Consider the following 23,129-nt stretch of genomic DNA (forward strand, 5'->3'; position numbering starts at 1 on the left):
TTAAAGAAAAAAGTTTTCATTTATTAAATTTAAAAGTCTTAATTAATTTTAGTGACCTGTATATTTATTTGGAAACGGGTAAAAATAGAAAGTACGATGTTAATGAGCCAAATGTTTATGTAAATATCAGTTAAAAAAACACACAAATAATCCTAATCTAAAAATGCTTCATCTCATTAATTTTGTTTAATTAACACAAGGTCGTGTTTGCTCTCGTAATGTTTATTTTAAGGTCGTGTCCTCACCTAGAGACATGCACGTCTGATGGTCCACTGTAACTGGGACATTGTCCAACATTTAAACCTTAATCCTGTTGTCTTTTTTAAAATTATAAATGACACTTGCTTTGTTTTGTATATTTCTTTGCCCTACACTCTGCGTTTTGCTTGTTATTCCACGTTTTGCAGCAGCTAAATCAGTTCAGAGGCTGATGAGACACTGTGATCATCACATCGTTGATTTACCCATTTGTCTTCAAAGTCAGCTCAGTTTAGGAGATAAAAAAAAACACTGTCTTCTTCGTCACTGTGGCTGGTTTTTGATATGATGTTGATATTGTGTGAGTTTGGCTCAGCTGTCACTGACAGAGATGCAGCATCATGGTTTATAATCCAGGAATTAAATAATGACTGGCTTGGAAACGTTGATTTTTTCTTCATTTAATTCAGCAGATTGTGATATTTTCCAGGCTCCAGACTCAGTGCTGAGCACTAACAGCATTTCTGTGTCACTATGTGATGTCACTGCCTCTGTGGTGCACGAGCCTGTGTGCATTTTTAACATTTCGTTGGGATTACACAGACTATTTACAGATTACTGTGTGTGTATATGTTTTTGCTTTCAGGGGGGGTTTGTGTGTAAAATGATCAGTTGATGCACTTTCAATAGGGGGCACTGTGTAACACAATCCCATGTGTGGACTATGGGGGGGCAACGTGTCCAAGCCATGTCTTAATCTGAGGTCTTTTCTTCCTTAGACTTATTTTTGATTTATTTTGCATAATATGTGAGCAGTTTAAATGACGCCAGATGATGTGAATCCCTATCATTGGCCAAACATATGTAATAGTGCTTTTATTATATATAAGATAATCATTTGAGGTGTTTTCCCACACAGATTTAATGTGTGACGTGCCATTTTAATTAAAGTCTAAATTATTTTTTTGACTGGATCTTTTTGGAGAAAGTTTGAATCCAATATGATCAAACTAATGATAAAAGCATCTAATAGAGTGAAAGAGTCTAAACATCCGTTTTCACTGCCACGTTCTGTGCTCGTGCATCCCTTTCTTTGACCTGTGGCGCTGACACCGTCATCATTCAAGCCGCAGAGGTCATTTCCGGGTGAGCGCAGACTTCTCTTTGTCTGAGCCCCAAATAAGAACCATAAAGTGCCATTGCGTCGTTTTTCTAAACGCAGCCTTAATTTATTTACAATGTGAAGACAAAGTCGTGACATTTTTTTCTTTCTTTTCTTTCTTTTTTTTTTTAATTCAGCGGTCACCATATTTCAATCGAAGTCCAAGGGATTTCTATTCTTAGAATATTTGCCCAAGGAAATACTCGAAATACTTGTCAATGCTGCTTTATTGTCTGAAAATGACCCGTCCTCGATTCCTGTCCTCAGTCCCTGATCTGCATGAGTCCACTCATGTCAAAGCTTTTTTTGTGTGTCCCTTCATTTATAGCAGACAGCAGAGACAGAGTGAAGGGACATTATTAACATAGCAACACAGTATTTTTTATTTATTGAGATAACCTGCTGTATACTTGACAAAATAGTTGTTTTTGTGTAATATAAATAAGGTGAACGACACTTTGATTATTATCCATTTTCTTTGTGCTTATGTTTTCATTTCGTTGATTTTATTATGGTATTATTATTATTTTATGGTGTGGTGGTCGTTTTTTTTTTTTAGCACCACACACGCTCAAACGATTATTTTCCACTTTAAGAAAATAATTCTGATACACGTGACTTCACAAATATGCATTCATAATTTAGAGGATAATTAAATGAACCTAAAATATACATATAGGCCTATGTCTAATTTCAGAAAATCCAGAATTTGGCTCTATTTTTTTAAGATCTGAAATTCCTCATTTGTCAAATAAAAACAAAATATTTAAATTGCTTTTATGTTTTGGATCATTCTCGATTTAATTTCTGTTTCTTTCTTTTTTTATTTTCCAGACAGTTCACCGGCTCACACTGGGTTGGATCATGGGCTGGATTTATCAGTAAGTGTCCACCTCCACACGTCCAGTCAGGACATATGAGTCCATAATGTTGTTTGGCTTTAAGGCGAACATCGAGCAGCTCACACACACCCATGCATACAGATGTTGATATGGTTGACAGTGTTCAAAGAGCCACAACATTAAATATATTAAATCTATTAAAAGCAGAGCACTGTGTTTGTGCAGTTGTGTGTGTGGATCTCGTTAAGAGCAGGAAAAGTTGCAGCTCTTGACTCTAATGAAACACAATCGCTGTAATGAACTGCAAACCAGACCAATGGTTTCTGTGGGGGCATCTGCACTTTTTCTACAACCATCTCTGCTCCCTGGCTGCTGTTTCTTTTTTCTTTTCTTTTTTTTTAAACAGGGTATTCACATCTAACTAGTCTCCAGTCTGTGCGCACTTCATTAAAACTTTTTATTTTTACTGGACGATCCGGCCTAACGTTATTGCACCTGGGGAGGGCGAACGTATTAAGGCTATCAGGTTAAGGGTTTGATTAAAAGCGCATCGTAACCATTTCCATCAGGGACAGGAATATTGCTGCACTGTCAGGTGCTGCAGGTCCACCAAATTAAAAAAAAAAAAACAGCCACGCGTGGACAGAACATAGTTTGGTACAGATTTATTTTGCTTACATATATGTACATGTGTGAACACGCTTGTACCGCTGTTATTTTGCAGGGGAGGAGGAGGAGGAGGAGGAGGAGGAGGGAGAGCTTTACCAATTTCTCAAATGAACAAATGAAACATCAAATTAGTCTGCCTGAGGGCCTCATTTTTTCTACTTCTGCATTATAACTAGTTATTGAACTAGGTGCGAGATCTGAAAGCCATTTGTGGCCAGAAAGAATTCATTGCTGTCTCTCCATCAATAATCCGTGGCAGTGAACTATTGGAAGCAGTCAAACGCGAGGGGTGAAACGCGGGTCACGCTGTCTAACTCATATTAAAATGCGTGCGCCTGAGCGCGTGGGGCGAGAGGGGAGTATGAGCAGCTCGCGCACACGCACACTGACTGGGTGCACAACAAACATCATATATTCAGATGAGCATATGTGTGTGTGACAGCAGGCCGTGGTGGGTTTTGTTTTTAGCACAGTGCTCCATGTTAGTGCACTGCTCCCCGTGTTAGGATGCTTTGTTCTTCGATTTTGAAAAAAAAAAAAAAAAGAGAGAAAGAAAAATCTATTGAAGTGCAACGAGGAGAAATATGTGGATTGAGATATATTCTGACAGTGTCTGAAGTCCCCGCGCGCACCTCCACTGTAATCAATGCCATTGATTCACAATCTGAGCATGTTTGCTGTTTTTAATAACCCCCCCGGAACAGGTCACATGTCTGATATTTCATTTTTCATCCGAGGCTTTTCTCATTAGCTCCCAGAGTGGCAGCGAGAAAGGTTACCGAGCGGTCAGTATGGTAATGGCGAGCAGAAGAAATGGCGAGGAACAATGGAAACTTATTTTTCATCTGCGCTGTCACGCCGTCCCCTTTGTATCCGTGCGTGTTTGTGACCGAATATTCATATAGAAGCCACCTCAAAGGCAGAGGGTGAATGTTGAGAAAAGAAGACCCTGTTGTCCTCTGCACACGACTGTGTGTGTGTGTGTGTTTTTGGGGAAGGGGGGGGGGGAGAAATACTTAAAATCTACACCACATACTGTGGATAAACGCAAAAATATCACAGCAGAATGTATTTGTGAGTGAGATAAATCCTGACACCTTTTACGCACGTGTTTGTTCCTCTATTTCAGCCTCATCTTTTGGGGGGGTTGGGTTGGTTTTCGTCCCACATGCATACCAGTGCAGACATGCTCTGATACTGGCCTGGAAAGCGTCTGCAGCTTGTAACCCAAACCAAGTTAGTTGTCTATATGTACCCTGTAGAACCGAATTTGTGTGCAGTAACAACAATCGCAAATACGTATCTACAGGAATACATGGGCAACTGAAATACCACGAGAGCCAACGGATCCTTTTGTTCCTCTGCAAACCCCCCACCCCCCCTGCACACGTCTCACACACACACAAACATCGGTAATATACTATGCATACAACCACCCGTGCAATTACAGTGTCACAGAATCCACGCAGTATCCATGCAGCAGCCACAGACTTGAGAGTCGTCGTCGTACAGGCCACAGAGAGGAAACCCATGTGTGCAGTCTGCGGCTTCTTCTGTGTCAGACCCTGTAAAACACGTTAGGAACCAGGGGTCGTTTAAAAGTGACTGATTTACGGCTTTTATGGCTCTATAAAACGCCTCTAACATCCTCGCTAGAGGTAATAGAAATGTCGGCGGCGCATTCTGTACAAACAGCAGTGCGAGAAACTATGCTATTCACCTGTTTTTAAAAACCCATATTATGTAATTGTCACTGTGGAAATATAGACACACACACACACATACACACACACACACCACTTGCAATGGGCTGCTGTTGCTGGACGATTAGTGTGAGTGTTCTTAAGTTTGTGTGGATCTTTATGATCCCATAACTGAGGACTTGAAGTTTCTATGACAGAGGATATGAAGTGAGAGAGTTAACTTCTCTCTCTTTGACCAAAGCTAGGAATGAAGACCCTAGATCACATGACCTACAAGTTAACACAGAATCACTTTACATGACAATAATCACTTCTGATAAACTTCTGAGTTTCTTTTCTGTAGTTTTCAGCATGTTCATAAACAGCATGTTACACAAATGAGTTTATTTCTGCCCATCTGTATGAGTGTGCCTGCAGCTGCCCTTTAGAGATGCCTCTCTCTCTGTGACAATCCACAGGCAGATTGTAACGAGTTCCTTCACTACTTTTCATTTTTCACATGCTTTTGTTTGGGCTGTAACAAAAGCACAAAGTCCTCCAAGTAAAAGATGAGGCATTTGACAACTGTAAACAGTCTGGACCCCAGTGTTTAGTCTGTAAAGCTTTTGGTTGTGTTGGACAAATACAAACACTGGTTTCGGTTTGATTTAGTTTATTTATTTTATTGTATTATTTCTTTCTGTGCACGAGCGTGGAGTCGGAGTCTTCTTTGGCAGGACTGAGTGTGGACAGCTGTTTCCAAAAGGCAACAAAGAAATCGAGCCCTGTAACTTCACAGTGACACAGTCCTGGCCCTCAGTGCAGCTCAGTCAGCAGATGATAATGTGCTGCTGCTGCTGCTGCTGCTGCTGCTGCTCTCTGGTATGTGACACCAGGATGGAGGCAGCGGCTCTGCCCCGGTTGTCAGATTAGCGACACCACAGTGGTGGTGCTGTTTCTGTGGCTGTGGTCAGCGTGCTCTGGTGTTAGCCTGGCTCTGTTGGCAGTTGGCCTGTCTTGTTTAGTGTGTGTGTGACATCAGCTGCTCTGTGTTGTCTCTCTCTGTCTCTGTGAGTTCTCCACTGTTTTGGTTGGCAAACGTCACAAACCTCATATATCACCCAGCAGTTTTGTGTGTGATTTAGTTGCATCCCTCTGAGTTAGAGAAGTTAAATTCATGTTTTGCTTTTCTCAACATTCACGACGACCATCATTTTTGTTATCAATTGTTTATTATGTCAGAAAATCAAGAAGTTAAGAGTGTCATACACTAACATGTTCACACTGACACCTACAGATAAAGAACAAGTGGTACTTTAGTTTAAGATGCTGTTGTGAACATCATTCCATCTTTTACATATAAACATATTTGTCATACTTGTACAAATGTCTTTTTGTTCATAACATCCAGCTTTAAAAATAAACATGTTAACTTTCACTTGAACCCTTTGCAGTTCATCTTTTCAACAATAATAATTTGCTATATATGGAACAAACAGACAAATCAAATGTCTTAGAATTGAATTCCCAGTTCTTATTTAGGCAGACTCTCTGACTCTTCCTCCATCACCTCTCTCTCTTACACATAACAAATGATCAGGCCTATTTTCAGACATCAACCACACCTCCACAGCCTCTTATTTAGTAACACAGTAAAATATTAAATAAGTGAGCTGAAATCATGTTAGGGGAAACAGGAACTTGCAGAAGTGATGCAGCCCTCTCTCATTGTGTATAAGTGTATGAATGGAGATGTAATGTGCTCCACAGCTGAGGCACTCACTGCTGCTGCTGCTGCTGCTTGGTAAAGACTGCACCTTCATTAATTAGTAGATAACCTTTATATATAAAGCGTGCAGCTAACAAAATGATTGGTTTGCTATTGCTGTACCTTATCCTTGGCGAATCACCTATTGTCCCTTTGAATAATTGAGACTAGCGCATCTTGCCTGTTTTTATTTTTTCCTTGGTCAGCAACTAGCTACTAGTTTTGTCCCCAAGATCAATTGCTTTGGTAACACAACCAGAGAGAGGGTGTGTGTGTGTGTGAGAGAGAGAGAGAGAGAGAGGGAGGAAAGGGAGAGAGAGGGAGAGGAGAAGGGAGAGAGAGAGGTTGGTACCCACAATGGCGACTGTAGGTATGCTAAATACCTCTGGTTCCTTATCCGGGAACTACCTCTTCCTCTGCTATTGGGCCATTGAGTCACGTGGTAAAAGTAACTTTACAGGGCTGCTCGCAAGTAGGAGGGCTTTATGGAGCAGAAAAACGACAAAGCTAGAAAAATTATTTTCCACTCCAGAAATTAATGATCATGAGCTCGTATTTGATGGAGTCTAACTACATTGATCCGAAATTTCCTCCATGCGAGGAATATTCGCAAAATAACTACATCCCCGAGCACAGTCCAGAATATTACAGCCGCGCGAGGGACCCTGGCTTCCAGCATCACCACCAGGAGTTATATCCTCCGCGGGCGAGCTACCAAGAGCGCCAGTATAACTGTGCAAGCATCCCCGAACCTGACACGCCACGGGGACATGGAATATCCCACTCTGCGCACCTGCTGACAGGGAAAGGGCAGCCTGCTTCATGTGAAACCCCACAGTTGTCCATGTCCCCCGCCACCCCACCGGCCGCAGCCTCCGCCTGCAACCAAGCCACCCCGGAGCATCCAAACAGCACAGCCTCCTCCAAACAGCCCGTGGTCTACCCGTGGATGAAGAAAATTCACGTCAGCACTGGTAGGCAACTTGTGTGTTTATGTTCCCTGCACTCCTCTCTCCCTTTCCCTCCCTTTATCAGTCCCTCTGACTCCCCTCTCGTTGCCAGCCCCTGCTCCGATAGCAGGGAAGCCTTTGAAATGGCACAATTGAGGCGGATTTACGACTCGGCATTGGTAATTACACCCACCATAAATTTTATAGCCGAGGTATACTCAGGGCAGCCGTATCACCATGTGGCTTCTGCTGTTATGTATTGCGCGATAGAAGAGGGAGAGAGAGGGGGAGAAAGGAATAAGACAAAAAAATGGAGTTTTGTAATCTTTCATTAATAATTTAGCCCCATAGTCGGATGTGAGTGTCCTCTCATTACAGCGTAGATGTCTTAAACTTCCCATTAAAATTCCTCAAACAGACAAACATTCGTATCCAATAAATCTTTGCAGCCATATCTCTGTTCTGTTGAGGCCATTCTTGTTGTTTACCCCTCCTTTCCTCCCTTCTCCGTCTCCCTTTCTCTCTCCACTTCTCCCTTTTTCCAGTGAACCCTGGTTACAATGGTGCGGAGCCCAAGCGGTCTAGGACAGCATACACCCGGCAGCAGGTCTTAGAATTGGAGAAGGAATTCCACTATAACCGATATTTGACTCGGCGGAGGCGCATCGAGATCGCCCACACCCTGGTTCTCTCCGAGCGACAGATTAAAATCTGGTTTCAGAACCGCAGGATGAAATGGAAAAAGGATCACAGGCTGCCGAACACCAAAGTGAGATCCACCACCACCTCCTCCTCCTCCGCGTCCAACACAAGCTCAGCAGCCGGCGCTGTTGCCGCTTCCTCGGCCACCACCACTGGGGCCCCCGACGAACTCTCCGGAGCACAGCATGGCGAGGATATTACCAGGTTATAAAAACCAACAACCACTATTGTGGCTAGAAGAAAAAAAACGAACTGGTTATTTATAGAACAATTATATATTTTGTTTTCGTAGCTATCTTGTGCGGTTTCCTTTAAGTCCAAAGTTATATAAAATGCATGTTATATAGCATGGATTACTGCGAATACCGATGAATTATTTTTACGTGACACAGGGTTTAATTTATTTGAAGCTCAATTAAAATGATGTTTTTTATTAAAAAAATGTTTTGAATGAAGGAAAAAAAAGTAGAAAAAAAATATACATTTTATCAAAAATGATATTGTGGGCCATTCTTTTTTGCCCTGCTGCCCAAGGTGAAATGCACAATCTATTTATTTCAAGCAACACTGGAAGGAAATCAATATAATAATAGTTATTTTTGGTATATAAAAAAGCTGGAACACACCATTGGTCTTGAACTTGTATGTTTTAGGATGATGACAATGTGTGAATTTACCTCGTGTATTTCAGAAACAGGATTTTTGGTTTACAATTTAGTTTCGTGGTGTTGATGTTGTGTTTAGACCGTTAACAAAAGCAGATTATTGTGAAATGCAATAAACGGAGTTTAGTGTTCTTGTGCTAATCATATTGGTCAATAAAACAGTGAGTGTCTACTAGTTTTATATACGTTTGACCTGAGCTTCATTTTAATGCAAAAAAAAACAAACGAGGATTTATATTTATTGTTTGGACATGAAGGGGACGATATTATTATTCTTTTATTTTCTCCTGGAAACAGATGTGAGGATATTTGGACATTTTCACGAGGGGGAAACAGGGATCACTGTGTTTTTCAAACTGTGTTTATCAACCATGCAGCTCGATTTTTTTTTTTTTTTTTAATTAGCAATGTGTACAGACTGTGAGTGAGTGTGTGTGTGTGAGAGAGAGAGAGTGTGTGTGTGTGTGTGAGAGAGAGACTGAAAGCCTCACTCTTAATGCACTGAAGTTGTTTCTAAAATTTGAAAATGGAATAGTTTGCGCTGTACATTATGTGCAACCTCATCAGTCTGAAGGGCATTCAATTAAAGCTCCAGACGAGCCACTGAGGCCCAGTACAGCCCAGTACAGCCCAGTCCAGTCTATTCCAAACCCACAGTGCACTGACTCTGACTCCACGACTGAAGCCCTCTGCTTCCTTCGACTTGAAAACAAAGCTGCATGCGGTTCATTTAGACGACATTTGCAAATGTGTTAGGTTGATCCTAGGTTGTTGTGAATATTCTGACTCATTTTGTAATACACACATATATATATAAAAATATATATATATATATAAGTAGTTTCCCTGGTTTTTTTTCTATAATCCAGTGCGCCATGCGACTGAGTTTTCAAATGTAAACATTTTAAAACAATAATAAAAAAAATAATAATAAATAAAGTCGTGATTTGCGCATAGACTGAATACAAAGCGTCATGTGGTCTTCGTTAAAGCAGCACAGGTGAGGACGTAAACTGCAGCTGACCTTTGTTAGTGTGCCAGGCTGTGGAGTTTTAGCCTCCCTGTCTGTGAGAAGCGATGCTCGTGTTTTCTTCTGTCTTCGCTCTTTGACTTTTGCTTGTGTAAACATTTTTGCCACATTTACATGGATGCCCCCCCCCCTCCCCCTCTCCTCTCCCCCTCATGTGAACATTTGCCTCCAGTCCAGAGTGTGCAGCAGCTCGCGAGAATGCACATATCTACAGTTTTTTTTTTTTTTTTTTTAAGACAACACTAAAACGCGTCTCTCTGCTACGTCATCGTGTGTTTTTGGACTGTTTACTCTGTTTACTCCTGCAGGAGTCACACAACAACTCACTGGATAAGGATGAAATGTGACGAGGCTTTTATTTTGTCAAACAGATGCATTGTATTTTCTTTCATTCTTTCGTTTTTCTTTTCTTTTCTTTTTTTTTGGAGCTTTTGTGGCAGGATTTCAGTTTAAAACATGACTGAAACCCAAAGACGCGCAAGAATTTGATAGATTATTGAAATTGTGACATGAATAGGGCCTTATAAAATGCCTCACGTGGTGGGGGGCACGGGGGCACAAAAGGAAGAGGTATTCTCCATCATCAATCTCTCCAGCACAGAGCTTTGTGTTATGTTCTGCACAAACAGCCACAGCCACAACAACAGTCTGTTTTGATCCTAGCAAATATTACTGAGAAAGGCTGCATCCTTCATACTTTACCGTGAAAGTGGAGCTGGACTTTAAAACAAAAAAAAAGAGAGAGCCATTTTAACCGGACCTCAGTGGGTAAAAATCTGGTCCCTTTTTTTTTTTGGACGTGGCCTTTGGGGAAAAGGCAGTAGAATGGCGGAGAGACGGCGCTGAAAAATGAATCCAGAAGCCTTTATGTTGCTGGACAGATTAGAGAAATTAATGTTCTCGCCACAGTCGCAGCATCCCTCTAGCTCCCCTTTTTCTCGGCCCTGTCGCCTCCATGTCGCGAGGCTGAAAAGGTACTTTATTGAAGTTTGGGGGGCGAAGTGGGAGAAGGCCGAGTTCACCTCGAGGACACATTTTCTGTGCCATTAGGCTCATTTCAGTCTGGATGGCCGACCTCTCCAACCCTGTGACCCGCCTCATGCTCTGCACCCCGCCTCATGCTCTGCACCGTATACCTTCTGCTCGCGGTTTGCTTGGTGGAGATTTGTTTGTTTGTTGTTGTTTTGATGGGACATCACTGCATGTGTTGTCAGTGTGGAACTGCTGGACGGTTTGATTTAGACATAAAAAGACTTAAAAAAAAAATAGTATATATACATATATATATGTATATATGTATATATACATATATATATATATACACAATGTCATTTTTAAACTTAGATGGCAAAGATGTGTGGAGCTGATGCTTTAACAGAGCGGTCATTCAATATTCTCAGTGAATGACGAGTATCTGATTTCCCAGACTAGAAATATTGGCCTTTTTACATGGGAGACAGGAAATAAATAAATAAACAAAATACAAGAGGTAGTAAAAATAGTTTTGTAGCTCCTGAGTGACTTAAGAGAGCAACTAGTCTCAGGTCAGCATTCAAAACTGAGCTGCCAATTCTGTCCAGGTGTGTCTGACAGTACTGGGGCAGCTGTGGTCACTGCAGTGATTAGTTTATGGACAGGGACCTTCATCCAAACCTTGAAAACTTCCTGCACAGATTCCCAACAACAGAACCAGAAGAGACAGAAATTAACCAGTTAAGATAAATTGAAATGTAAACTGCGATCATAACAAAAACACAGATTATCAGCGGTGTTGACAGCCTCTCAGAGAGATACTGTCCTCGCTGATCCATCACTGTTGTTTTGTGTGTTTTGGAAAATCTTCAGACTCGGTGTTCATGTTGCAATAATAATACTAATAATTTGACTTTTGATTCAACAAGTCTGCTCTTCCTCGTGTGGCCTGGAGCAGGAAAACTCAGCACTGATGGAGAAATATTAGACTTCATTTTCCTCCAACATAAACTGCTGGCACTGAAAGCCAAACAGCTAATCCTAGTGTCTGTCATTTGTATAATAATTCATCCTCGTGTGTCCGCGGTTTCAGGTGGAGCTCGGATTACACTCTGATCATTTTGGGGGGGGATGTCCCTTTTGTTGCTGTCTGACACTTGTAATTGAGGATTTGTGTACGGTGGAAATACATGACGCGTAATTTACACAGATTTCCTTTCCTGACTCTTCGTTGACGTGGCAACACAGCACTGATGGATTTATTATGGGAATAAACAAAATGTGTGGTTAAAGGGGAAAAAAAAAAAAATATTATGCAAAACGTTCGTTTTGTCAGTCATAAATCAGACTTCTCTCCACACGTGTGCTATTTATCTGTGTGGCTTTTAAGCGCAAAAAAAACAAACTTTGTAAACTGCTCTCGCGTCATCTAAACAGGCGAATAATTCATTCAATCTATAAACCTTAAACTTACCTGACAGAAGATCAACATGAATGAAAAAAACAAAACAAACAAACAAACAAACGCATCATCCGTCAACAACGCGGCTTCATTGTGTTAAATAAATCAGTTATTGATGATTTGAATGTTCTTGGAGCAGCGTGTTTTACGCTCGGAGCTGCTGTGGTGATGTGATGTTCCTCTCTGAGAGCCACGGTGTGTTGTTGACATGGACGCCACCAGTTTCTGCAGGAATGTCGTGTGTTTAATGCATGTGTGTGTGTGTGTGTGTGTGTGTGAGGCTGAGTGTTTAAATTCCTCAGCACTTACTCAGCTCTAACTGGTTTCTTCTCTGACTTGACACTGTTGAATCACACATGATTTTCAGCTCACATTGCACCGCTGCAGGCTGCCGGTGATTTACGAGCACCTCAGGCGAGGAGTCTCTCTCTCTCTCTGACTCTCTGCCTCCCCCTCTCTCTCTCTCTCTCTCTCTTTCTCCCTCCCTCTTTCTCAGATGTACAAACTTTACACAAACAGTCATGGCGGTGTTTGAAACACATATGATCAGCTGTGTTGATGGTGCCGCGTGCTTTACGACCTGCTTTTATTGTCTATACACCGGATAAAGTGCAAGTTTCCCCCCTCTCTCCTCCCTTCCCCTCCCCCCCCACACACACATACACACACTCTCGTCTCAGGTGAGTGTCTCCTTCACTCCACTTAAGTTTGTAATGGAAGGTCCCGGGCCCGGTGTATTGTTATGGTGCAGTGTGTTTAAACGGCAGTCATGGCAGCTGCTGCAGAGAGGCTGCAGAGTTGAAACAGGGGTCACTGCTGCTATTTTCCAGGGACAGAGCGACTCTCTCGCGCATTGACCAGCAGTGGGTGTGTCATAAATCCGTAAATCTTTCTCTCCCCATCCGTTCATTCAAGGGAGCAGATGCACCACGTCTCTCCTTTGTGTGTGTGTGTGTGTGTGTGTGTGTGTGTGTGTGTGTGTGTGTGTGTGTGTGTTAGCTGTGAAGTGATTTACATAAAGCTAGATGTTTAAACTCTAAATCAGACACAGTGGCGTGCACAGATATCTAAACTGGCAGGGGCTCAAGTAAAAAAAAAAAGAAAAAAGTGCACCCCCCCTCATAATTATTATTATTTTTATTAAAATAATCTTTCAGTGACACGACTTCTACTTTACTTACACATACCTCATGTTTAATAGGCCTACTTTTAACACTTTTCTTCAAAATCTCTTAATAAAAAATGACATTTGTCTAGTAGAAATCACAACTATGATGTGTGTGTATATATATATATATATATGTATATTGTATATGTATATACGTTTATACTACTTTTAACACTTTTCTTCAAAATTACTTGAAATCGCAACTGATAAGTATATATGTATCTGTTTATGTATATATATATGTGTGTGTGTGTGTATATATATGTATATATATATATATATATATATATTTGTCTCATTACATGCTTTTAATTGACAATTGATGCTAAGGTGTCTTTCAGAATGGGCCCTTACCTGGTCAGAGGGCAAAAGGGCATCTTAAAATGACTATTTATCATTGGGGGGGTGGCCCTGGTCACTTAGGGGCCCCAATGTTATGTGGAGAATTTGTTTTTTAACATATTAAAGAAATCTAGATATCTTTATATCATATATTTATAGGTGTGTAAATATTGTTTATCTTAAGTAATTTGGCTTTATTTTGTAGTTGTACATTTCGTGCACATTTGCTCATCTGTGCTAAGTTTTGTTGAACTGGTTTAACTGTTTAATTAGATACAATGCTATTTTAGAGCTGAAACAATCGATTATTAATCGATTACTAAATGAATTGTCAACTTTTTTGATGGTGATCGATCGGTTTTGACCCTTTTTTCACGATTACAACAAGATTTCTGATTGTTTCAGCTTCTTAAATGTGAATATTTTCTTTCTTACTTTGTTCCACATAACAAAGAAATCATTAAAACTGAATCATTTTGGTTTGTGGACAAAACAAGACATTTGAGAACATCCTCATATCCAGGTTTAAGACATTTTCTGACATTTTCTGGACCAAAAATTACTCGATTTATCGTGAAAATAATCCACAGATGAATCGATTATGAGAATGAGCGCTAGTTGCAGCTCTGGCAACTTTATTATCAGTTATCACTGAAATTCATTTTGCAGATCACAGGACGCTCCCTTACAAAATAGAAATACAAATACTAAACATACAGATACAGGTTAGACATAGACACACAAACAACAGACAGGACAGATATACCCATGCTTAAAAATGGTTTGATGTTGTTTAATTGTGGATTCTGGTTCAGCAGCAGGATAGACTTTTATTTTATTTATTTATTTATTCATTTTTTCAGGACAATGCACATTAAGGAACATATACAAAAGTACATGTAAATGTGCCAGATTATAGCCCAGGGGCTAATTTTCATCTGTAGTCCATATTAGGCAGGTTGATGTTGGAATAAAAAGAACTACATTTATACATAATAAAACTAGCTATACAAAACAGCAAGAAACAGAAAAAACAAAAAAACAGGACAATTCATTAGTATGTTTAGTTGTGACTGCATGTTTGGTTAGTTCTAAGCCACGCTTTAACGTGGCTCTTGAAAGTGGCCAGAGTGGGACATTCCCTTATAGTTGATGGTTTTGTATTCCATAGTGCACTACCTTTAATAGATAGTACACTATGGCTGTAGCACATGGAGTATGAATGCATGTTTCTATTTATTGTGTTTAAATATGTGGATTCTGAATCATCTGTTAGGATTGTAGAAGTTTGTATTCAAGTTGACTAAAAACCACACTCGGTGTGTGCTTACAAAAGTGCAAATGAATACTGTCCACTTTTCTGGCACATGGTTTCATGTAAATAGCACAATTGCAAAATTATATTCGATGATATACAATATTTCATGTATGGGTTATGTATCAATAATAGTCAAATGGGGCCCCAAATCAAACTCTGCTTTGGGCCCCAGAAAGATTTGGGCCGGCACTGCTTGAATATATTATCTCTCTGCTGCAATTAAAAAAACAAAGAAAACAAAAAAAAACAATTGATGACAATGTGGAAATATAAAATAACTCAACACTCTCATGTCCCACCGTGGTCTTCAGCATCACATGACGCAGGGAATGATAGCCAGTTAAAGTCGTCACGTGGCCTCGCGCGAGGAACATTTCACAGAGTCTATTTGCTGCATCGTTGAGGACCTTCAAAATGACTCTCATTTGCCTGCATGCAAGGTGTCACCGGGGGCCCAGTGACTGGACTGACTTATGATGATGTTATTCACTTTTCATTAGCCAAAACGATGTGAATATGGGTCGCCGAGACTATAGACAGACAATTATGTGTAGGTTAAGTGAAAAAGGCTCCTTTCATTTGATTTGCTCTGTGAAAATGATCCCTCGCATGCACGGATCTGCTGCTGGACACCAGTTGCATTTCGCCATAAACGGGAGAGAAGCAGCTGCTGCTGCAGCATCAGGGTCTGAGCTGTTAGGTTACATTTAAATACAGCTGAGTGACTGACAAACATGGAGAGAATCATAGAATGCAATAGGTTTTTATATATATTTAATAAACTTTAAATATATAAAAAATGCAACACAGTGTCACACCTTTAAAATATACAACTGTTAAACCATCCTCAGACTCACTGACAAGCCTTTAAAAACCATTAACGTTTTTATTTCAAATCCTAACAATGGAGGAACAAGCAAAATTACATGTTAAGAGCTCGGTGTACAAGTTTTCACAGCCTTTAGGCGATAACACTTTTCACAGAACATGAACGTTCTGCTGCAGCACCTAATTATTCCATTAAATTATATTTCTCCTGAATAGAAAGTGTATGTATGTGTGTGTGGGTGTGGGTGTGTGTGTGTGTGTATGGGGGGGGGCGGTTACATAAAATGGCCCAGATTTTGGACTTTCTGGCTGCACGTCAATGGCTCCAGGGTGCAGGATTTATTCTCGCGTGCACTCTCCCCACTGACGGGTCAGGATTTACAGTGGACTGTGGGGGGGGAACAACAAGGCCCAAATTAATGCACATGCTTATGCAAAAGTCAGGGCTTGGGTTTTTTTTTTGTTTTGGTTGGGTGGGTTGTGTGGGGGGAGGGGAGGGGGGGAGAATTGACAATGTGTGTCTTTTCCTCACTTATGAAGAGCAGTCTGCAAACTCCAGTCCTTTCATTTCACTCTGCATTGTTTACAGCAATATAGGGCACCGGGCCCATAAATCTTCCCCCTTGCTCTGCCAAGACAGCGCCATTTGTATGCACCGTTTTAACCGACAGCATCCTCTGCCCATTAACGTCTCCTCTGCAGCTCTGCCTCAGTCTCCTCTTATCTGCTCTGCTCTGTCCTTTGGAAATACATTAACTGATCCGTGCTTTCACTGAGCTCTGTGAAAGGAGATAGTTTTTTGGGGGGTTTTTTTTAGGGGAAAAAATAAAATAAAAACAAATATTAAGAGAATTCATGTTGCAAGGTTGCTCAACCTGGGTGCAAATATTGACCAACCCTTAGTTGTTTTTGGTGTTGTTTTACCTTTGCCGGTGAGATTATTGGTATGAAAAATAAAAGTTTATCGACAATTTCTTTGGCTGTTTGTGTCAGCAGGCGAGAGAGCGCAGAAGGTAAGGAGGGATTGTAAAAGGGTTGACACCCAGAGCGACCGGCGCGCTTTTGTGCAAGAGAGAAAAATGATTTATTGCCAGCGAGGCGGTTCAAACAGAGTTCACGGAGAATTGTGGTGGAGGCGCGGAGGAGCTAAATTATGGTCTTGCTGAGCCAGTATATCATAGATTCTATCTCCAATTCAGAGAGTGTGTTCAAGGGTGTGAGGTAAGGAAAACAAAACGAATTTAATTACTTTCCCCCATTTCACTGCAGCCTGATGTTCGCCGCCCAATTCACCTGTTTATAACAATAATAACAAGAAGGATGGGCACGGGCTCATGTCATTATGATTCAATTCCTATTTATTTCACTCTGTGCATTTTCTATTGACTGGTAGATATTGTTAATGGACAGTTCTGGAGCTGGCTGCAGTCATTACCTCGTGCTCATTCTCTTGATTAAAATTTTAATTTTAATCAAGAGAATTACAATAAAACTAATTAACAAAAAAAAATGCCATTTTATTAAAAGTGCATTTTATATCAATGGAGTGTTCAAGCGTGAAATAATATATGAAGACTGCTTAAAGAAAAATCAAAGGACGTGGTTTGGAGGTTCAGGTGAAAGCTCAGTCCTGGTGTCATCATCATCAGCAGCAGCAGCAGCAGCAGCAGCAGCAGCAGCAGCAGCAGCAGCAGGGGTGAAACGGAAGAAAAAAAAAAGGGGGGAAGGCTCTTCTCCTTCCAAGCTCTGCAACCCTGAGTGCATAATCCATCACCTCTGAGAGACATTTAAAGAGGGTTTTCTCGACAGCTTTGTTGTAGTGAAACACGAGAAAGAACTTAAATCTAAAGCCTGCTTCAGCTGATGGAAGCGGGCACGAGATATGCAAACACCACAGCATCCACGCTCGTTTTCGTAATGGAAGACGCTTTTGGTTGAATGATTTAGAAAATGTCAAGGCGTCAATCTTTCAGTTCGTGTTTCAACTACAGTTAATGTGTTTTTATCCTGGATGGATATTCAGCTTTGTAATTATATATATATATATATATATTTAATTAACTTGGTCAAAATTCACATTTATTTTCTTCATATCTATATTTCCAGTAGTGTCTCGTGTGCAACCGCAAACATGCGCACACAGAGAAGCTGCACTAAACATGCCCCCCCCCCCTCCTCTTTGTCCATGCAGCCGTGTGTTTTATGAAACGTGTGTGCAGTGTTGTGCACATATTACCTCCACACACACACACACACACTGTCAAAGACACTTGATACTGTACAGTGATGCCTGATTAATGCAAATTCGTTGAATCGTCTGATGGAGAAAAAAAAAAAAATCTCTAATGATTGCCTCCTTTGTCTTTGTGTGGCAATGACTGTCAAAGCCTTTGTTTGACCACTCCCAGTGAATCCTATTAAAGCTGCACTTCCACTCCGACAGTTATACGCATATGCTGCTATTTAAAGGAAAAGCCCGCCAATTTGTTCTATTATTATTTTTTTTTATTACTGTTTTAATTATTTTTAAACGAGCTGTTCAATTATTTGTGAAGTTTTTCGAAAATACTCGCGTTCTTTTTGAAGCACGTGATGTGTTATGTCACAACACGAATACACGAACTACTTTTATATTTGCAATTATATTAAACTGTGCAAAAAATATATATTTATATACCAACATATATTTTGCATTTCACATCTGGAAAAGCTCGAATCAAATAAATGAACTGCGGTGGATTTTGTTGTAATTATCCGCTGTGTTTGATTCCAGCTCAGAGACGCAGGAAAGCTGCAGCTCCCAGCGTTGCTTTTTCATTAAAATAAATAATAATAATAAAAAAAAAAAACGACCAACAAAAAAAGAAAAGGAGAGGATGTGCAGACGCGAACATCAGCAGCTCCGTGTAATAAACGCGTCCTGGCAAAAGATTTACAACATTACCAGAAATCAACGTTTCCGATGAGACGTTCCTCACCTCACATGTAATCTCTGTTTGTCTGTCCCCCCTCCTCCTCCTCCTCCTCCTCCTCCCTGCCATCTCCCCCCTCTATGTCTCCGCACTATAAACACTTCTCCTTCCTTCTCACAGATTACACAGGTGTTGGCATCTATTCATATTTCCGTTATGTGATTATTATTATTCTCTTTTTTTCAATCCCTGCAGGCACAGAAAGGCAGAAATGTTGTCTGAAGAAACCTCGAGGAAGGTGCTCGCCAAGTTGCCAGTGGATTACTTTGCAACTCCGGAGCTCTGTCATTGGAGGACGCGCACACGTGACTCTGGCACCCTTCTGGTAAATATGATTCAAATATTCCACATGGCTCCTCCAAGTGCTCTTCCCTCTATGGCTTTATACAGTCAGGTTAATTGTGATCGGATATTAGACAGACACAAATCCCGCCTTTACTGCCATTCAGGGACTTTCTGCAGTTTTATCTGAGACACTTTGATGAGCTGGGTCCATGGACCCCCAACAGTCTGCCCTCCCACTGCAGCTGCATGGCAACAGTTTTGCTATGAGCTCTGGACAAGTGCCAAACCTATGTCCGGGATACAATGGAGGAGGCCAAGATGCAGAATTTAATCAGCAAAACATGACCTCCTCTGCTCATGTCAGTTCCAGGTTGAGCCCAGATGAACAGTTTGAGAGGCCACTGGAGCCCCTGGTTCACTGCCATGCCAAGGGTAAGCTGGACATCAAGAGCAGGAGCTGCAGTCTACTCACCATCTGCCACTCTGGAGTTATTTTCCCCTGGATGAATTCACGGACAACTGACTCTGAACAATCTGGTAACTCTGGCTTTTATTTATTACAGACTAATCTTTTAGTTCATAAAGCTATAAACCGGGTGTGCAAAACATTGTTGACTGATGGGGGGTGAATCCATAAAATCCACATTCTGTGAGTTTATGGGATATATTGTGCATGCAGCATGTATGGTCTCAGTCAAACTTTGAATGATAACACTCAGCAAGTGCATCACACACAGACTAATTATACGTGTAAGTGTCCTCTGCACTGAATGTGAGGGGTGGTTAAATTATCCTGGTGTATATATACATATGTGTGTATGTATATATGTATGTATTTATGAAGGTAAATGTATGTCATATACTCACAGTTGTTTGTTTTTTTCACCCTTTCAGGCAAAGTAGAAACAGAGCTGCTTCAGTTCCAAAGCTGCTAAAAAACATTTGAGCATTTTCTTCTGATTGAAGAAAATCTACTTATACAGAAGATTTTCTGTATACATACATCTCAATCAGCAAAGAGCACGTCATATTCTGCAGTTTCAGGCATTTTATCAAGTATCCTATAAAGTTTATCCAAATATTTAAGTGGCTGGGTGTATTCTGAAGATGAAATCTGCAAAGTCAAGACCAGAAAACACTTGCAGGAATGGCAAAATAACATTAAATACACAAAAACGAAAATTCTGTTTGCTAATCTTGCGTCTTATAATTCACAATAACATATACTCGTATGCATACGTCACTATCTAGATGCTACAAACAAGCCAGTAACGATTAAGGCAGCCAGAGTCTTGCAGTCTGCAGGAGTGTTGTTAAGTAGCGCCGTTTGCTCTCTGAGGTCACTGCAGGCCTTATTAAGTAGCCATTAACCCCTGTGCGTTAACATTGATATGAACAGGGGCCTGTTCTCGCTGATATACATGTCAAATGGAATCTCTAATGGCGGTTATTTTCAGTGGTAGTCCCAAGGTACCCTTTAAGTGACTGAGATGGGGCTTTGACAGGTCTGCTTCCGTGTGTAAGCTGTGATTAATGTGGCCTGTCAGGAAGCCGTAGTGGCGTCAGATGTTTCCCCCAGACTATTTCTTCGGGAGGTAACTTTCCCTGAACACATGACACTGTAGACAGCCAGTCTTGTATAGTGTCTCAAGCATGAGTGAATACGCGGGAAGAGCTCCGGGGCCCTCGCTGGTCTCAAGTTGATTTGCTGAGGATTAACATGGGCCTTAGTGGCACTTGGGGTCCTTGGTGATGTGGAGGTTGTCTGTCTCGGAACAGATATATGGCACCTGCTCTTATCGCCCTCTCTTATGTGCTTTCTTTCACATTAGTGAGCGGTGGTGGTGGTGGTGGCGGTGTGCCCGCCAGTCGACACGGCAAAGGTCCGAGGAGAGAGAGAACAGCCTTCACCAGCAGCCAGCTGCTGGAGCTGGAGAAGGAGTTCCACTTCAGCCCGTACCTGCGTCGCCCTCGCAGGCTGGAGATGGCCGCCGGGCTGCAGCTCACCGACCGCCAAGTCAAGATCTGGTTTCAGAACCGCAGGATGAGGTACAAGAAGGAGCACAAGTATGCACAGGTGTTCGGTGGCGTGTCACAGCAGTCGCCCTGCCACTCCACCTGCAGCTCCAGCTCGTGCACAGAGCACCTGAGGTTCCCTGTTGCCAGAACCTCCATCTCCTCCTCAGATCTGCACTTCGTGGATTGTTCTCCTATGTCCTCGTGTGTCTTTAGTCACAGCAGCAGCAGTGGTCAGTCTACTCACCCTGCAGATCTGACCCAGCTCAGTTGTATATATTCGTCTGTAACTAATGGGTCACAGTCCTCGTGTATGGGCTTAAACAGTTTCCCTAATGCTGGCATTTCTAACTGGCCCTAGGGCCCCATGATGTCTGTCCCTTCAGTGCTCGTCACAGCCTCAATGATACATCTAATCTCACTTAGTGATGAATGCGTGAAGGATGTCTGGATTAAAATCCCCCTCTACACTCCCTTCATGAAGTCTTTAAATTCCACTATAAGTTTCTCAGCCTCACATTCACATTGCATGTACATTAATTAGAAATGCTAGTTTTTTGTTGTTGTAATTTTATGCGGCGGTACAGTTGTATTGTGTTTTTCATGTTTAATGCATGCAGGACTATGGATGAGTTCTTATAATTCCCTGTGTAAGCAGATAGTGGCTAAAATGGTTGTCATACTTTGTTATCGTCACATTAGGGCTCTTTGTGTTATTTATGTCATGTAAATAGCAGGTCGTTTGTGTAAAAACACACTTTAACTGTGAAATGGACAGAATAATGTTCACATTGAATGATTTTATATTTTTGTTAAAGCCATTAAATGATGTGGCAAGTTTTTGATACTGTTCTTGATTAATTAAGGTGTCACATACTGTACATGCTTAATAAATGCATTTGGGGAAAAAAAGACGATAGTTCTTGTTTGCAATGTTTACGCGGTTCACCGCTGATAACAACATCTATTTTCTTCCCCAGCAATACTTCATGATTAAGAAATCCTTGGATGAGGTCCCAAATGGAAGAAACGAGAAAGATTGTGTAATTACATTAAGTCATGCTTTAGATTCATTGAAAACTCTACAGTATTGTGCATTCAAGTTGCACAGTGTTGCCACATAAGCCGCTCCCTCGCTCCTGCCTCCAAGTTCCCCACCATTAATCACAGAGACAAGGCAGTCTTTCCAGCACTCCAACCACAAGCTCTGAACCCAGTGGGCACCATGACAAGATCTCCTGCCTCCTCCTTCCCAACCCCTGCCTTTTCAATAGCTAAATTGTAGAGCTGCAAGTCGGGGCTGGCCTCCCTCTCAGGGGGCACGTATAGTTGTGTAGTTTAAAAGCAAGCGTCTTGCAGCCAATAGGCAACGACAGACCGACGAGGTTCCCCTCACCATGACAGCATGTTATCTTAAAGGATAATGTGTGTCATGTGCTAACATCAGGATTCTCACATGTAAAATTGTTTTACTTTTGGCACTTTTTGATTTCAAATTTGTGAATCACAGAGCTAAATTGCCCACATGGGGCATGATGCATTTATTTGACAGAAGTGGGTCACAGAGGTTCTCTTGGGTCTCAACACTTTTACACATGGAGATAGACAGCAACTCTCATGGTGAAGGAGGAGCAAACCTTTTACACTTAATGAGCCACCGTGTCAGTGCTCTTTAAGTTTTGGACGGCTGATTTGTTAGAGTGAGGGTTGGGGTTGGGGTAAGGGGTAGGGTAATGGTAAGGGTAAGGGTATGGGTTGGGGTTGGGGTTGGGGTTGGGGTTGGGGTTAGGGTAAAGATAAGGGTAGGGTAGCCGAGAGTAGCCTCGCTGTAACTGAGTTGTCACTGACGGAACGGCACTGACAGTTTGGAAAGGAGAGAGAGCTATACTGAACAAGCTCATCTCCATGTGATCTTGGGGATAGAATGACTTCCCGCTCCTAAGTCATCGCCGAACGAGTCTCTGGATCAGCTGTCGTTTGGTAAATATTTGACACCATTCGCAGCAGGTCTCATTGAGTGTCACTGGAGTTAGACGTCTGCGGGAATGTTGTATAGAGTAAAGTGAGGTCTGTACCACACCTGCATGAAAGAGCTGTT

The 23,129-nt window shown here is 41.4% G+C and overlaps 2 protein-coding genes across 2 annotated transcripts in view; both read left to right on the forward strand.

Annotated features, from left to right (window-relative positions):
- The window catches only part of LOC310932208 (homeobox protein Hox-B4-like), a gene marked incomplete at its 3' end in the record, with an annotated part of 54,733 nt that extends 33,341 nt beyond the window's left edge, over positions 1 to 21,392 (forward strand). Inside the window, exons 2-5 of the mRNA XM_083895500.1 lie at positions 2,195 to 2,241; positions 18,926 to 19,055; positions 19,380 to 19,552; positions 20,848 to 21,392. Of these exons, the coding sequence (XP_083751626.1) occupies positions 2,195 to 2,241; positions 18,926 to 19,055; positions 19,380 to 19,552; positions 20,848 to 21,392 (895 nt within the window). The remainder of the gene's footprint in view (positions 1 to 2,194; positions 2,242 to 18,925; positions 19,056 to 19,379; positions 19,553 to 20,847) is intronic.
- Positions 6,800 to 8,184, forward strand: hoxc4a (homeobox C4a; the record flags this gene model as incomplete). Its single annotated transcript, XM_083895591.1, has 2 exons — positions 6,800 to 7,295; positions 7,817 to 8,184. The coding sequence occupies exons 1-2, from the start codon at positions 6,860 to 6,862 to the stop codon at positions 8,182 to 8,184; spliced, it is 804 nt and encodes a 267-aa protein (XP_083751717.1). The 5' UTR covers positions 6,800 to 6,859.
- Positions 21,393 to 23,129: the final 1,737 nt, after the last annotated feature.

This window comes from Microchirus variegatus, assembly GCF_963457635.1.
Source record: "Microchirus variegatus genome assembly, chromosome: 9".
NCBI classification, from domain to species: Eukaryota; Metazoa; Chordata; class Actinopteri; order Pleuronectiformes; family Soleidae; genus Microchirus; species Microchirus variegatus.